A 17,958-nucleotide genomic window follows, 5' to 3' on the forward strand; every position below is an offset into this window, starting at 1 on the left:
GCCATACTGTGCTCATATTCACACAAATGTTACAAAACTTGTAGGACACAGTGCAGTTGTACGACTGTTAATCCTTTGACTGTTAATTAAAATCTATGTCTATATATTTAAAATCTTGTTCCAAGACCTTTTGTTTTGCCTTGTATTTAGCTGACCCTCTTGAGGCAAATTTGAAATCTGATTCAAGAAACAAATTGCTGAAATAGTTCAATGACATGTGCCAGCACTACTGATTGTGAAAGCCCCGGAGGATGAAGATGACACGGAAGCACACAGAGAAGAGAAAACTCTTGAAGACTCTTCTCTTCTCTGACCGCTCACCATTGTAGGTCACTGTGCTACCTGGATGCATCTCGTAGTAAATGCGAAGCAGTTCACATGGCGCTGAGAGTGTGTGTCATGTGACGGGCGTCCTGGCTGTGCAGGTACGTGTGTCCCGTGATGTGACTGATGTGGATTCGAGAGGACAAGGAAGGCGTCAACGGGGGGGAGGTGGAGTCCCTGCCTCTCCGGGAAACACCATTTAAATGCTCCACGCCAACCTTCTTTGCGCACACTCCATGCACAGAGAAGCAGCAGCATCATCATCATCGTCGTCGTCGTCGTCGTCACTCCCACTGACAAAACAGCTCCCTTTTTACTTTCCGTTGACAAGCCGAACTTTTACCCAGCACAGCGTAAAGCCATGTGTGGTAGGTCTTTGCCATTTTTCATTTCATTGTCCGCGTTCGTGCCGGATCGTTTATGCGCCTTACGCGCACAGTGTCGACTTGAGAGGCTTAAAAGTTCGCAGAAACGTGTGTACGTGAAGCCAATTCAGCCTTTCCCCCCCCCCCCCAGACGTTCACATCGAGGAAAGTGTTGTTAAAACAAACACAAAAATTCCACCCTAGCTAGCCCTTGTGGCTTTTACGCTCAACTGCTACGTGTCCGTGTTCCCCACCACCACCGCCAGGATTTTTATGCCAGTCATGACAGCCTCATTTCAGATGCAATAGAGCGACGTTCGTATTGGAAAGTAACCTAACGCGTTGTGACAACCTCAAGTGTGCTCGGTAACTTCGGGTCGGTTGTACGCGACGTTTACAACCCGACGTCAATTTCCCCCCCCCCTCCCCTTCAACACAACTTAACTGGCTGCCGAAACACTGCGGTCTATGTCCCCCTTCCATAAGCAGCTGTCTGCGTGAAAATATAACATTCCTGCAGGACACGTTCACACGGCCCTACTTATCAACAGCCGTATTTTAAGAATCATTTGTAAATGCCCCCCCCCCCCCCCCCAACAAATGACATATTTTAGAATAATAATATAAACAATATAATAAGTTTTATTATTAGGCTCATATTACTGTTTTGTAAAATGTCGATATTATTTGTATCATTATGACAATATTACAGTGTTTTAATGAGATCCGAAACAAATGCTGAAAGATTTAAAAAAAAAAAAAAAAAAAAAAATGTTGATTGAGACCACCAGATAGGTTTTTATCTTTCAGTATGTTTATTCATGTGGTTGTAGTTTCAGTGCTGGAGAATTGCGTTGCACCAAGCTGTTCCTAATATTTTGGTTGCTTCATTTACCACATGAGCGCCAACGCATTATATTGCCCGTAGGTGTCAATGTGAGTGCGAATGGTTTGTTTATGTGTGCCCTGCGACTGGCTGGCAACCAGTTCAGGGTGTACCCCGCCTCCTGAACCGACGATAGCTGGGATAGGCTCCAGCACTCCCGCGACCCTAGTGAAGATAAGCGGCTCAGAAAATGGATGGACGGCCATCAGAAGGAAACCATAACTGTGATGAGGCCAGTGACAGAAATGAGTTTGACCTCATGCATTTGATAGACCACTAGTAGGGCAGTGCCTCCATCAGTGTTCAACAGTGTCTACAGCTTTGCAGAATACCCGCTTTTTGTAGACATACACTTGGAATTTGATTTCACAGAGAATCAGAGTTCAAAAAGGCACAATTTACCAACGTGTAAAAAAAAAGAAGAAAAAAAAAATTCCTGGATTCGTACTTTTATCTCTATCCGTCTAAGTCTCCACAAAGTTCATACAAACAAGGCAAGTTGTTTTTAATCCCGCTACCTAACAAGGACTATTTCTGGCAGAGATAAATTGTTTAACACCTCTGTGATAGTGTGTGTCAAAACTGACCACAAAAAAATCTAATCTTGGCAATGGCTCTTACGGCTCTTGCTTTTGATCTCATCTCATTAGATTGTGAAGAGACCACTGAGTGTGGAAATTCACCAAGCAAGTGTCCACAAGCCTCTATGCATTCATTCTGACACATGCGGTATCCAGAGGCATAGATACAGTATAGACATTTTGTAGTCCCAAAGCAAACCCAGTCATGGAGGCCTCAAACAGTGTACTGCACTGACAAAGTTGCATTTTTACCTCAACACAAATCTGTTACAATTATCTGACAGCTTTATTATTAGTTACACACGTTTTTATAAGTTCCCCTTCCTACTGGCCAATGAAAATTTACGACCAAAGCTTGTAAATATGAATGTCTATCATCAACTAAAATAATTTGAGAACATTTCCCAAGTTAGACAGTCTTTAAAATCCTTTTTTAAGAATTGTTGTCTAACAAGTCATTCATGAGCACTTTTTTGATAAGAACAATAATCAACATGTAATATAGTTTACCTTTTCGACTACTTTAATACGCACGTCCTTGCGATGAAAAGTGTACCTCCAATTTTTAACCACATTCTCCTCTGATAATGACACTGACAGCAGTGCTATAGGCCTACAGTATATAATAACGCCTCTGTATCTTCTGTTGTCACTGTAAGTTACGCACATATGCCAACATTAAAAGGTTGAAACATTTAGTAGTTTTTAAAATTGTTTGCCTTCCTCTGGGCTTCTACTCTTTTCCGCTCCACTGGGGTAAATACTCACCACCGCGCCAACAACTTTATTTTGCTCTCGGCGTCCTGAATCTAGTCTGCACACACGCAGTAGGAATGAGTAGTCCATTGTATGAAAAGGGAGGTGGAAGCATATAAACAATCATTATTGATTAAGAATTGAAGACAAAAAAAAATAACTTTACATTAAAGATTTTATTCATCAGTCTTCATGAGACATTGGGGCACCCTGGAATTCTCACCTCCCAGGCAATTGCCTGTGTTTGCCTAAATATAAAACATACCTTGTCTCTATCATGTGACTGTTCTTGAAATGGAATTATTGACATTAAGATCCAAAATAGTTGGCATTTCAGGTTAAACTTGCCACTCTGTGTCCTAAAGGGATTTTTGCTTACCTAAACCATCAAGTGCCTCGGACCAGGAAGGAGATATTTGAGACACTAGTGAAGGGACTGCAGAGACTTGAGTACAGAGGCTACGATTCAGCAGGTAAGACGGCTACCCCCCGCCCCCTTCCACACACACACACACACAAATTTGAGGTATTTTAGCTATTCCTATATTCAAACAAATGTCATCATGAACTAGGGAATGGCAGAGTGAGGCAACAGAAGATAATAAATTAATCAGAAATAGACATAAAGGAGCGGTCAAGGTCTGTCCCTCCATGTAGAAATTTAACCTACTGAACCACAGAAGGCTTTTTGTTAGACTTTAAGGTAACTAACTTTTCAGGGTCAAAAACGCCCAGGTATGTTTGCCAAGCAGTACAAGCCAAGTGTCAAGGGTAGGATACAAAAGCAATTTAAGGGTACCACCCCAGTAACAAGCTAAGGTACAATGTTATTTTTTACTGAGAGGACCATGAAAAATTCATAGTCATCTAGCAACCATCCACCACTATACATAGCTGGCATATAGTTGAACAAAGATACATTGTTCGTAGTAAAAAAAAAAAAAAAAAATTTAATTTTGGACCAATTAAGATAAATTGGATGATTTCCCATACCTGATGATCTCACACGGAACACAGTGGTTGGGAATCAGTGGCCAAGTGTGAGTGCTCTCTAAGAGTACAGTGGTGCCTTGAGATATGAGTGACAACTTGTGCTCTGCGACCTCAAGGCAAGTCACTTCACAACAACAACAACAAGCAATTAAGTAGATGGTGAACAATTATTTAAAAGCAGACCTCAGGCTGTTTATTGCCACGCCCAGTTGAAGTTTACTGCCAAACTACACATAGAACAAAGATAATTATATCAGAATCAGAATCATCTTTATTTGCCAAGTATGTCCAAAACACACAAGGAATTTGTCTCCGGTCGTTGGAGCCGCTCTAGTACAACAGACAGTCAATTTACAGAAGACTTTGGAGACATAAAGACATTGACAAAAAACAATTGTGCAAAAAGATGCAGAGTCCTCTAGCACTTAGAGCAGTTCGAATGACTAATATTGCAATAGTCCGGTGCAATGACCATTGTGCAAAGGGCGCTGAGACTTCAAGGAGTGTATGCGGTTTAAAGTCACGAGTAGTGCGATCATCTGGGACAATGTTGATTGTGCAAATGTTACAGATACTCCTCAATCAGTGTGCAAATGGAGCAGATGCTACTCTGGCATGAGTGGCCAGTATATGCAAATAGTGCAGCATGGCGAGACAACTACAGTGAGTGCACGAGTAATACATAATTGGCCCCACAGAAATGTGACAACGAATTCAAGTCAAAAAATTGCCAGCTTGTTGTAATGGAATTATAGGTTAGGTGTTTAAGAAGTTGATCGCAAGAGGGAAGAAGCTGTTGGAATGTCTACTAGTTCTAGTTTGCATTGATCGGTAGCGCCTACCTGAGGGAAGGAGCTGGCGGGGTGCGGCGGGTCCGAGAGGATTTTGCACGCCCTTGATATGTCGAGTATGCTGTAAAACAACCACATAGCATTGGTTTAGATATGACCATTTATCTTAATGCTAACGAACAATGCAAAACGCCATGGACTGTATTACAAAAGCATCCGTTTCGCAGTTTACATTTTTTTTTTTTTTTACCCTTTAAGCAATGGATAGTTGAACACAAGTGTTGGAGCAACACATGTAGACAGGTAATATAACAATAGTCACAGGCATATATTCCTTATCCTCTACAAAGAACGACTAATATTTCTGCAACTTACTGTTTCGGTACATGTGTGTGTCTGTACTATACTGCTCCCAGGTGGCGTAGGTGCACACACGAGAAACATCAGTACGATGTCCATTGAATAAATAAAAATGACAAAAAGGGTTTGTTTACATTCTAATTAATTACGTCTTTAGCATATGTTAGCATACAATATTATAGTGTGCCATTTCCAGGGGTGGGTAGTAAGGCACTACATTTACTCCGTTACATTTACTCAAGTAACATTCTCGATAAACTGTACTTGTCAGAGTACTTTAAATGCACTGTACTTTTTACTTTTACTTGAGTATTTATGTGAAGAAGGCTTGATACTTTTACTCAGTTACAATGATTGACATGCCGTTCACTACTTTTATTTATCCATTTATGCTTGTGCGCGTCTATTTTTAGACTCCCATCTTCGACTTCCCCATAGGGCGCCTATTGCGTCAATCAAACGTGAACACTAATGTCATTTGACTCCCAATTCACCAATGAGACGACACAAGACAGTCACAAGACAGCGCAATCTAGGCATCGCGAGCCAAACAAAATGACTCATTTTGGAGAGAAAAAACAGCCGCGTGAGTGTGTTTACAGACCAAAAAACAACAGCTTTGTCATGCAGCTCTTAAATTGGGACTTCCCAAACTTGGATATTTCAGCCCACTTCTAAATTGAGAAAACACCTTGCAGTAAGCAGCAGATGTTTTTGTTGTTGTCTTGGCAGTGCATATGGCAAAATTAGCGCGCGCGCGCACACACACACACAATCAGTAAGTCTGGTCAGCCAACAGCTTCTTCATGAAGTCATTTAAGTGAATGAAGCAAATAATGTTACCGTAGGGCCCAATGCATTTGTGGTTGTTTTTTTGGCAGTTAAAAATTTAAATGGTGGCAGGTGTGTGTCAACTCCCTATATATATATATATATATATATATATATATATTATATATATATATATATATTAATTTGATGTTCATGCTCTGATTTAAAAAAAAATAATAAATTTAAAAAATCAGAAGTTACTCACAAATTACTCTTGAGTAGTTTTTTCATTGAGTACTTTCTTACTCTTACACAAGTAAATATTTCGATGAATGCTTTTTACTTTTACTTGAGTCATATTATTCTAAAGTAACAGTACTCTTACTTGAGCACAATATTTGGCTACTCTACCCACCTCTGGCGATTTCTTTTATTTAAAAAAAACATATTACATTAAATGCAGGGTTGTTTTGGGGAAAGCTAGAATGGAATAATGGCATTTCCATTCATTTCAATGAGGAAAGACGATTTGAGATACAAGTGTTTTGGGTTACAAGCATGTTTACTGAATGAATTAAACTTGTATCTCAAGGCACCACTGTCACTAAAATGTTGAAGGTTTAGGAGTATTGTGGCCATCCTGCAATCAGAAAATGGTGCTTCCTAAGACACTGATCCACTGCATGCATCAGATAGCATTTGGAATTTAGAATTTGGGATTTCTGTGCGGAGATTACGTGTTCTTCTTGATGTTGCATGAACTCTCTTCTGTTGCTTGTGCTTACTCCAGCAGTTCAAAAACACGTATGCAGATAAAAGGGAATTAATTGTTGAATGGTGGAATTCGTTGTTGATACTACTTTCATCTCTAATCTACAAGGCTTCTTTAGAGGAACACCTCTGGTATTCATAATCAAGGTTATTCATATCATTCAGCCTGGGAGTGCTGCTGTCTGTCCATGTATCCTTATTGTCCACAAATATTCAATGCAAAAAAAAATTCACCTGACTCTCTCATTGCCCTGCAGCCAGTCAGCATAAATGAATCCCCTTTGTATGATTACAGTGACACTTGAAAGCAAAGCAACAACCTCTTGTCATCTGGGTTGTGATTGTCATTATTATTTCATGAAGACACACAAATGCTAGAGAAAACACGCCAATGCAAATGTGTGCTTGGTGTTTGCTCATCCTATTTGAGCAGGATGAAGCCGAGGTCGTCTTACAGCTGTTTTATTTGTATTCACACACGCATTGATGGATGGATTGATGAGTCAGTCAGTCAGTTTCTACAATGTATTATATGTATATGTAGTTGAATATTGTCTGTACATTCATTGACTAAGCCTTTGTCCATCCTTATGAAAATGATTTGTTCACATCCCCTCCCTAATTAACTGCCCGCATCACTTACTTTGCAGGATATTGTGATTTGAAGTTTGCTCCCTCGCAATGATCAAAATTGCATCTTGAGTGTTCTTTTCTGTACCGCCTGCCAAACATTTGATGTTGTCGACTGTTTGTTCACAGGCATTGCTGTGGATGGAAAAAACAAGGAACGCTCTGACATCAATGGCAAAACCATCTGTTTAATCAAGAAGAGAGGAAAGGTCAAGGCTTTGGAAGAAGAGCTTCATAGTACGTTTATTCACCTTGGATTCATATTAATCTCTCAAATCATTTATTCCAAGTGTTAAAGCATCATCTCCCCAGTTGCTTTTGTGGAGTCGAGATTTGACACTGTTGTCCACGTCAGTATGAGAGACTTTGTTGTCTGCTTGGTTCCCCAGAGAAAGACTTTCTGGACCTGGAAGAGGAACTGTGTACGCACTTGGGCCTCGCTCACACTCGCTGGGCGACACACGGAGAGCCGAGCGCTCTCAATAGCCACCCTCATCGCTCTGACAGCGATAATGGTAAACTGGCGAAGAAAGACGCTTTCATGTCACGTCACATATGCTACCGCACCCTCTATTGTATTCATGGTGTAGTGTACCCCACATTCAGTGAGATAGTCATGTAACGGTGTAATAGTCTTATGGTGCATTTATTTTTTAACGTATCCATCAAAAAGTGGGTGGTTAATTCGTTTTTAACATTTATTTTAAATTGCTTTTAAATGACACCTTTAACCTCATAATACCGCGGACATTTAGCTCAGTAAGGTAGACAAAAGTGGTTGGACACCTCTGTAAACCACAACCATAAGAGTGTCAGTCAAAACTGTGCAGTTCAGTGTTTGCAAATGCAAAAAATAAATAAATAAATGTTGCATCTCTTGTATTAGAGCTCATTAAATTGTGCAGTGTGTGTTTTGGCGATTAGAAATATGAATGGAATTTCCGTTTGAAGAAACGGTAGTTGGTCTTATCACAGCTCGTCTCACTCGTCTCGAAACCTTTCGCCACGGTCGCTAATCTCTTCAATCTCTCTGCTAGAGTTTGTCGTCATCCACAACGGCATCATCACCAACTACAAGGAGCTGAAGGCCTATCTGGTAAGTAAAAAATGCATGGTGGCATAACAAGGAAATAAAATAAAAAATAAAAATCTCCCATGTTTCCACAATACTACATCATTTCAATTTGATCCAAGCTCCACTCCGCTGATGCAGAATTCTAGCAACAGTAAATAAAAAATGTTTCCGGTCGTAAAAAAAGTTGATGGATGTGATTGGTTACAGGTGAACTTCATGAAATTCACAATGAGTTTATATAGTCAAATATGAGCAGCTTAAATGTATTTTCTTACAAGTACCTATAATGTATTATAACTGGCATTTGCTTTGTTCAGTATCATTTAGTTCAATGGTTGTCCTGTCATGGTACCTTAAAAGACTTCATATCAGTTTTAAGGGGCCTAGTCAATACTAGGTGTACTTTATGTCCCAAAAAAGGACCTTTAGCCAAAAGCAAAAAAAAAAAAAAAAAAAAGATTCAATATTATGTCTCTTAACATCCTCAGATCACCAAGGGATATGAGTTTGAATCTGAAACAGACACAGAGGTGATCCCAAAGTTGATCAAATATGTTTACGACAACCGGGAAGATGACAGCATCAGCTTCTCCACGTTGGTGGAGAGGGTCATTCAGCAGCTGGTGAGTGGCGTGCGCATTCTTTTATTATTGTGTTGTGAGGTGGACATTTTTTATTAGCTGTTCTGGTCGCACACCCACGATGACAAAGCGCCGTCTGGGACGTAATTCACGATTACCTCATACACACTACTGACCCCCGCCCCCTTGCCCCTTCACTCACAAGGCAGTTGTGGTCCAGTTAATTGAGCGGGTCGTCCAATGACCGAAGGGTCAGTGGTTCGAATCCCCGCGCTCTCCGCTGTTGAAGTGTCCTTGGGCAAGACACTGAACCCTAATTTTCTCCCAGTGGACCTGGCAACATTTTGCATGGCAGCAGCTGCCCATTGATATATGAATGGGATAATATGTGCACTTTGGGCACCATGATAGCATCGATAAAAGTGCTATATACTGTAAGTGCACTCCATTTACCATTTACGTACACAAGTGAAACACTCTCATACACACTACTGAAACGGTCTCACACACAACGGAATTTCGGTTTGCTCAGATACAGGAGTAAAACACTCACACACACACACACACACACACACACTAGGAAAGTGCTCTCATACACACTACAGAAACGTTCACAAACACTAGTGGAATGAAGTCACACTACTAATAAAAAGCTCTTTGATAGAGACAGGAAACACTCATGTACACCACGGAAACGCGTATTTCATGAATACCATGAGAGTATTTCCATACAATATGTGAAAGGATTTCAGTAGTGTATGTAAAAATATTTCATGCCCGAATGGAGGAGTGATTAATTTGTGTCTATGAGAACATTTCACTTGTGCAACTTTGGAGGCTACCATTCCGTTGAAATGGAAGCCTTTCTGTTTCCAGCAGGCTGGAATCCTTTCACGCCCTACTCAAATGCGCTCAACGCTCTAATAACCTGTAATAACTTGAAATACGCGTTTCAGTTGTGTGTGTGTGAAAGCATTTCACTAATGTATCCAAGTGTTCTCGAGTGAGCATTTCACTAGTGTATGAGAATGTCTTTCAGTAGCGTATGAGAGCATTTTAGTAGTGTGTGTATTTCACTAGTGTATGTGAGTGAAAAAAAGTGTGAGACTGTTTTAGTAGTGTGTATAGTATAATTTTAATAGTGTGTGAGAGCTTTTCACTAGTTTATTTGAGTGAAAAAAATATTTTGTTGTGTGTGTGACACCTTTTCAGTCGTGTGTGTATGTGTGCGTGAGAGCGAGAGAGAGCATTTCACTGTGAGCAAGCAAAATCCGTTGTGTATGAAACCATTTCAGTATGGTGTATGAGAACAATTTAGTAGTGTGTAAGAATGTTTCACTAGTAGTTGTATATGTGAGAAAAGAAAATTATTCAGTTGTCTGTGTGAGTGTTTCAGTAGTGTGTATGAGAGAATTTGAATCCTGAATAATGGCCCTCGTAAGTGACGTCGCAGTGTCGCTAGGTTTCGTTAAAGGTGTTTTTGTTTGGTTCCACGCATTATTCAGTATACCGTATGTTTCGTTTTCCTGCCTGTTTAAAACACAGAGGACCATCACAAAACGGTCTCTGTGGCGACCGCCCTGAAAGCATCCCGGTTAACTTCACTTGCTGTAGAGGATTTCATAGATCAAGAGGCTATTTTCCACTGCGTGAATTTTGGGTGTGAGCTGGTTGTGTGTCCTCTGAGCAACTGTGTTCTTCGTAGTAATGGGAACCAGACAGTTAGACCCCACAGTGCGCTGTATGACCACAACAAAACATTCCCTCCCCTTGCTCTCAAAACCACACAAACTCAGCCAATTATACTTCTATCCACCACAGTGCTTTCGAAACACGGCAGATGTTACACAATAGAAGTCCCAGTTGTTATTTACCGTACCTCCAACACATGCCCCACCCCCACCAGAACTCTTTTGTGGAAGCATTCTTGGGTCACTGTGTCTCATTTAGGAATACATGTGTAACGTCTATCTTCATTATGAATGAAAACTCTTGGTCTTAAATGTGAACTTTTAGTTTTTTTTCTTCTTTTTGTCTCAGGAAGGAGCCTTTGCTCTGGTGTTCAAAAGTCGCCATTTCCCAGGAGAGGCCGTGGTTGCCAGGTTAGTTAAGTTTTCACTGGACTTTACACCGATTTTATCGGCCTTATCGGTACCGGTTGATAATTAGCATTTTATGCTGATCACCTTTAATGTCATAATTCGGCGATCCATTGATCGGCTCCGCAAAAGACATTTTACTCCGCGTCGCCATCATGCTCAAATTTGCTCTTTCACGATTGCACTATGACAGACTACTGCAATAGAATCTTGTATTCCGATACCACCGCATTCCGTTTTTTACGATCAGTGGGCTTTATCTTGTCAACTCAAATGTGACTGGATACACTCGTTACAGTGGCGACGCCAACAAGAGTGGCTCGCGCCGACTGTATTATAAAAACAAAATGGGGAAAAACGTGTGTTGGTGGTCACCGGTGGTCAGGACAGGGGAGGACGTTCGTTTAAGGCTTGCTTGAGGTATGTTCACATACTTTTAATACGATACGGCTCGCAAGCAGGCAACAAAACGTTATGTAGCATAGCAAGCTACTGCTAGCACGAACGGTTGGACGTAAACATGCCGGCGTTCTGTCGAATCATGCTCTAAAGTTTTGGTGTGGGTGAAGTAATTTAATAAAAAATAAAGTAATTTAATGACGGTAAGTTAGCACCCATTATTTCTGTCACGCTATAATGATGGTTTGACCTGACTGATTAGAATACACGATCTGAGGAGAGCAGTGATTTCCAACCTTTATGGAGCCAAGGCACATATTTTACAATTGAAAAATCTCACAGCACACCAACAAACAAAAATGTCACAAAAGTGAATACATTCACGACTTTATTTACTTCCTGCCATCTAATAGAAGACCATTCGTTTGTTCTGTCTGTCACGATGCCTCACTGGCATAAATAGAGGAACAAAGATACATTATTTATTGTAAATATAATTTTTTGGAGCAATTAAGTACACAAGTATATACAGTAAATAAACAGGTCATTTAAATAGACACATTCCTCCAGCTTGTGATCGGATCGGTTATCGTTTTTTTTAACTCTGTGATCGGCCCCAATAATCCTGATCTTGTAAAGCCTAGTTTTCACATTACCATACACTCACACACGTCACTGTGTGGTCATGAACCTGTGGTGGTTCAAGATGAGCCACCCTTCAGAAGCAAACGTCAATGTGATTCATTGTTCCCCTTTCTTTCACTCATTGGCCATTGTTTTAGCACCATTTGAGAAGAACGCTGCGTGCGTATTACATGTTTTTAGTGTCAATTTTCCAATTGTGTAAAAGTTTGTAAAGTCACATCCGAATGCTTGTGTCATTCTACAAGACCCAGACCGATAGGGCGCATTGGTTTATAGCTCCTTGCTTTGGCTTGACAATCTTTCTCCTGGGCTTTGTACCGTTCTCTCCCATGAGCTCTCCTTTGGTCTGCTTCGCTCTCCTGGGCCAGACGTCATTCTCTCTTTGGAGGCCTCTTTGTAGCTGGCCCTCTACCTGTGTCTCTGTGACTCCTTATCGGACCGTTTCCTGTTTCAGACCTTGGCAGCATGACTCCTGGTTTATCACTCCCTAAGTTTTATTTCAGTTGATATATTTCCTGCTCCAGTTATCCATCATCAAGATTAGGGCGAGGCAAATGACTGCGTGAGCAAAGGGGAATTCGAAAGAAAGACGGTGCCAACCCTATTAAAATAGGGTTTGCATTCAAGCGCCATTGGGTCCCTTGAAAGGCACTATATAAATCTAAATTACCTTATTATTATTATTCAAACATGCTTTGTAGTTTTCAATCACTGGAATTATGTGCAACATGTTCAACCAGTCTGAGCAGTGTAAGCCTTTGCTTATATCCCAAACACAGCAGTTCTCTCTTAATATTGGAGTTGGCAAAAAAAAGCAGCTAAGCAGCTAAGCAGCAATGATGTCATGTCATCCTGATGTTTGCATGGTGTCATGGGACTGGGCAATGATGTGGCAATAGTGTTTATTCTTCTATTCATTTCTTCATTTGGCATTTCTCACCATTCACACGTAAGAGAAATACAACACTGCTTCAAGTTTCCAAAAGTATTTTGCCAAAAAGAGGGCATAGTTTTCACAAATATGTTCACCAGTGAGTGTGGATGAAGGAATGTTTGTAGACTGATACTGATACTCTTGTTATAGTCTACAAGGATCTGGTTCCAGACATGACTTTTGAATTGTTCCTGTTTAGACTTTATCTTCCTCAATTGTTTTCCCTCTGTCTCTCTTTCCACCAACACATCTCACTTTTCTACCATCCATTTGCTTCCCCTCTTTTTCCTGTCTTTTCCCTCCCTCAGGGTAAATATTGTACTGGATAGCGACCACACGTTTCTGTTTGCAAGCCTCACTTCAAGCCCCACACCCCTTAAAACAACCACCAGGCTTGCGTCAGTGGAGCCGAGCCCCAGAGAAATCCGAACTGGAAAGAAAAGATAGATGCAGCCATACGAATAACGTACGTGCTAAGGAGAGGCCTTAAGTGTTTCTGGCTTAATAACCAACTTGGCATGAAGAGGTTTGATTAAGATCTTTTGTTTGCTCTTAGGTCAGTCACACCTGTCAAATGTAGCTGGACCTTTACCTTTGTCACCTCAACAGCCAATCAGAAACTCGACTGAATTAACAGCCAGTAAAATGAGTCTGACAGTGTTCAAGAACTGGAAACAAACCCAGGAATTAATTTTATTAATGAGAGGAAGTATGATGTAAACATAAGAAATTCACACAAACCACATATGAATAAAAATTTAACAACGTTTCGAGAGTGCATCAGCATCCATACACAAACAGTGTGTACACTAACTTCAATTGTTGTTAATTTAACAGTAAACTTGTTATTTTTCCCACCTCCTCACCTATAATCAGAAGAGGAAGTCCGTTGCTCATTGGCGTACGAAGCGAACACGAGCTGTCAACTGAACACATCCCTGTCCAATACAAGGGCGGTAAGTACGGTACTCTTCCTCACTTTGCCTGCCTCATTGCAATCAAAATCTGCTGCGCTGACCCCCACTCACACATGTACTCTCACTGGACATTTCATTAAGTACCCCTGCACTAATTGAATCTTTGTTATAAAAAATGTTGAGAGGTGAAAAACTAAGAAATACCTCTTGGTATTATTGACACACTTCTGAAAACCACAACCGCTACAGCCACAATACACACAGATCACATATGTAACATACTATGTACTCTATATATACACCTGACACGTGAGCCTAGACTTTATTGAAATATTAATTATAATATATTGACACAAAAAAATGTCTTGCTGTTGAACAGCTTTCACCATCAATGTGCAGCATGTGAGCTGTACGTACATATAAATCCTAAATATTTTGACTATTTCACATTGTTTTTGCATAAAAGCTATAAATCACGGAGTTTATTTCAGAGACTGAGTTAACGACGGTATATAATACATGTTGTATAATGTACAGTAATTACATTATCTGACTTTGAATACAATGTGCAGTCGAAATACCACAGCCAACTATGCGTTTTAAGACCTAATACAGTTAACAAAAACAAGTACATATTGTTGATTGGACCAGCATAATATGGAGGAATCACTAATAACAGACATTTGCTTCAACTGCTGATCAGGCTTTTCTGTGACACTTTACCCACACTATGCAAAAACATGTACAAACCCCAATTCCAATGAAGTCGGGATATGTTGTAAAATGGGAATAAAAACAGAATACAATGATTTGGAAAATCCTTCTTACATTATTCAACCTATATCCAATTGAATACACTACAAAGACAAGATACAGTATTTCATGTTCAAACTGATACTTTGTTTTTTTGCAAGTATTCACTCATTTAAAGTTTGATGCCTTGGTACACATTCCAAAAAAGCTGGGACAGGGGCACCTGTGATCACCTTTCCTTTAAACAACACTCAATCAGCATTTGGGAACTGAGGACACTAAGTGAGGACACTAAGATGTAGCGACAAACTGTGTTAATTAACTGGTTTTCTGGAGTGTTCCTGAGCCCATATGGAAATATCCTTTCCAAAATGATGCCAGTTCTTAATGCTTTAATGTTTTCAATCTGCCTGAGGGATTAAAGGACACAAGCGTTCAATGTTGGTTGCCCCTATCACAGGTTTTGTTTGGAATGGGTTGCAGGCATCAATTTCAGAAGTGAGTGAATATTTGAAAAAAAAAAAGTTTGTAGCCTCTCACATCACATCTTTTTAGTGTATTCAATTTAATATCCTGTAGGTTGGAAAGGATTTGGAGGTCATTGTATTCTGTCCGCAGATGTGGGAATGGTTGTTTATGTGTACCCTGCGATTGACTGCTGGCCAGTCAATCACTCAGGATGGATGTATTCTGTTTTTATTTACATTTTTACACAAGTTTGAATTTGCGGTTTGATTGTCCAATTAATTGACAACTCTAAATTCGCTGTCTATATGAATGTGAGTGGTTGTATGTCTTGTGACTGACACCCTGTGTACAGGATATAGGGTATTGCTGAACGTCATGAATCACATTCCCAGTAAATTTCACTTACATTGTTTGTGTCAGCCCCTGTATGCCAAATGCGCCTTAGCTATGTTGAAATGACTGTCTTAACTGCTTTGAATTTGGGGTGCAATTGTACAGTAATGCATTGTAAAGCCTTAGAAAAACGCCTTCTTCTTAACAGTTGCAAGCTGCCAAGCATTTCAGGGAAGCTTCTCCTTCAAAAAGAATTGAGAAGCTTTCCGTGAAAAGTGGAAATCCATCAAGCAAAAGCTGAAAATGATTGTATATACAGTAGACTAAAGAAAGTTTGGTTATTTTGCATTGCCCTCTCCATTTGCCTGTTTGATTTGTCTTCTCGTGAACGATTCGGATTATTATTATTTTTTTTTTTAAGGGAGTGACACCTGTCCAAAGTCCAATGCAAAGTTACTGTTGTTGTTGTCATGAGTGAGGACAGAACAAGCCGGGGTGTGTCAATTTAATGGTTGTAAAAAATGACTTAGTGCCTCTTGCCTTCTATTTAAAATGTCTTTGACCTGTATAGATGAATAACTAAACAGACTACTCCCAGTTATCACACACCTAAACCATTTTTTTATTTGCAACTTCCTTGATCATTCTTTGTAATGACCCTCTCCCCCAAAAATCAAGACAGAATCAAGGTTCATCTTTACATCATTCTGATTTGTTACCAAAGCAGCTATGCTAATCTGACCATAAAATAACAACGTTGCAAAACATTTTCAGCAGGAAGCTCAGAGACAGAATTTGTCACGTCTACATATTGTTTGAGGGACTCCGTTTGACTTCTGATTTTTGACCCCACAGCTCTCTTAAAGGAGGACATTTTGGAAAAGAACAACCACAACCGCCCTGGTGGCACTGTTAACTCTGTAGGGGATGGCAGGCCGGTGGAGTATTTCTTTGCCTCTGACGCCAGGTGAGAACTCCCCAATCTGTGATAAACCTCACACAAACCTACGAAAATCTGACCTCTTGTCTTGCTTCCTCATTTGTTAAATGTACTGTGTGTAAATTGAATCACCTATTTTTGTTTCTTGCCTTTTGCAAACACCAATATTTTATCTGACTCACAGTGCCATTATTGAACACACCAACAAGGTGTTATACCTGGAGGATGATGACATTGCCGTGGTGAGAGGAGGGAAACTTTCCATCCACAGGATGAACCGGCAGGCCGGTGAAGATCCTGTGCGGGCCATCCAAACTCTAAAAATTGAGCTGCAACAGATCATGAAAGGTCAGACATTTGAAAACGAGAGATTTGTAATTGTCTGCTTGAATTAAAGTAGAAACATTTTTTTTCCTCTATTCTTGCACTCCCTCTGCTGGTTGAAGACAGTGAATACATAAACTGTTTTTATAGTGTATAGAATAGACTAAAATCAAGTGAGGGTAAGCGGAAGAGAAAATGGATGGAATGACAATACAGTACAATAATACAATACAATACAATAATGCCACTGCAACAATTATTGATTCATCACACAATTATAGCATTTAAAAACAGTAAAAAGCAGTATCCTACAGCACTACATGAAATCTAACATATGCAATTACAAATTTAACAACGCTATTAGAGTGGACAGCACAGTGCCCAAGATGTTTTCACGTCTGCCTCTCAGTTGAGAGGTCTTAAGGTTTGAATCCAAGCTCAGGCCCTCCTACATTCTAAAAACATGCATAAGTTTATTGAAGACTCTAAATTGCCCGTAGGTGTGAATGGTTGTTTGTCATTGTGCTCTGCGATTGGCTGGTAACCAGTCCATTGTGTACCGCACTTCTCGACCCGAATGAAGGCAAATGGATATACTAGAGTAGTGCTTCTCAAACCTCTTAGTACTTACCCCTCAAAGTACCATCATAATGATCAACATTAAAATACAGCAGCGTAGTAGACCTAAAGGCCTCTTTATACTCCCGCGCTTGCGCAGCCGACAACGCCCGCATTGCATCACGTGACTGACGAAGTGGCCCGAAATATTTTGCTGCGCGTAGAACGCCGTGGAGATCCATCTCTCGTGATTGGTCCGTTTTAGTCACATGCTGTGATGACTTACTCGGCGTGCCCCTTGGTTCTACATACCATCGACAGCCGCAGTGACATCAGCGAGGACACCGTCCACGCGAGTATAAAGAAGCCTTAAGTGTTCATTAAAAAATGAGACCGATGTTTTATTCCTGAAAGTATGAGTAATATTATTGTAATCTACTGTAACATTTTGCAGTCTGGCAATTAACACTCCACTTACATAAGTACTCACGTAAATACCATCTTTTTTTTTTTTTTTTTTTTTTAACTGCTCATCCTCAAATCACTGATGGTGTAGTGGTACATTCACCTGATGGGATAGGTTCCAGCACACCGCGACCCTGGACAGAATAAGCGGTATTGAGAATGGATGGAAGGATGGGTGCTTAGCCTCACTAGGGTCACGGATGAGCTGGAGCCTAATCAGTATAAACACTAAATAAATA

The 17,958-nt window shown here is 40.3% G+C and overlaps 1 protein-coding gene across 1 annotated transcript in view; it reads left to right on the plus strand.

Annotated features, from left to right (window-relative positions):
• The first annotated feature begins 449 nt into the window (after positions 1-449).
• gfpt2 (glutamine-fructose-6-phosphate transaminase 2) overlaps positions 450-17,958 on the plus strand; it is a 28,174-nt gene continuing 10,665 nt past the window's right edge. Inside the window, exons 1-10 of the mRNA XM_061685848.1 lie at positions 450-692; positions 3,278-3,385; positions 7,358-7,465; positions 7,618-7,743; positions 8,266-8,324; positions 8,792-8,926; positions 10,925-10,986; positions 13,838-13,917; positions 16,288-16,399; positions 16,557-16,720. Of these exons, the coding sequence (XP_061541832.1) occupies positions 686-692; positions 3,278-3,385; positions 7,358-7,465; positions 7,618-7,743; positions 8,266-8,324; positions 8,792-8,926; positions 10,925-10,986; positions 13,838-13,917; positions 16,288-16,399; positions 16,557-16,720 (961 nt within the window). The 5' untranslated portion in view covers positions 450-685. The remainder of the gene's footprint in view (positions 693-3,277; positions 3,386-7,357; positions 7,466-7,617; positions 7,744-8,265; positions 8,325-8,791; positions 8,927-10,924; positions 10,987-13,837; positions 13,918-16,287; positions 16,400-16,556; positions 16,721-17,958) is intronic.

This window comes from Phycodurus eques, chromosome 9 (genome assembly GCF_024500275.1).
Source record: "Phycodurus eques isolate BA_2022a chromosome 9, UOR_Pequ_1.1, whole genome shotgun sequence".
Lineage (NCBI taxonomy): Eukaryota > Metazoa > Chordata > Actinopteri > Syngnathiformes > Syngnathidae > Phycodurus > Phycodurus eques.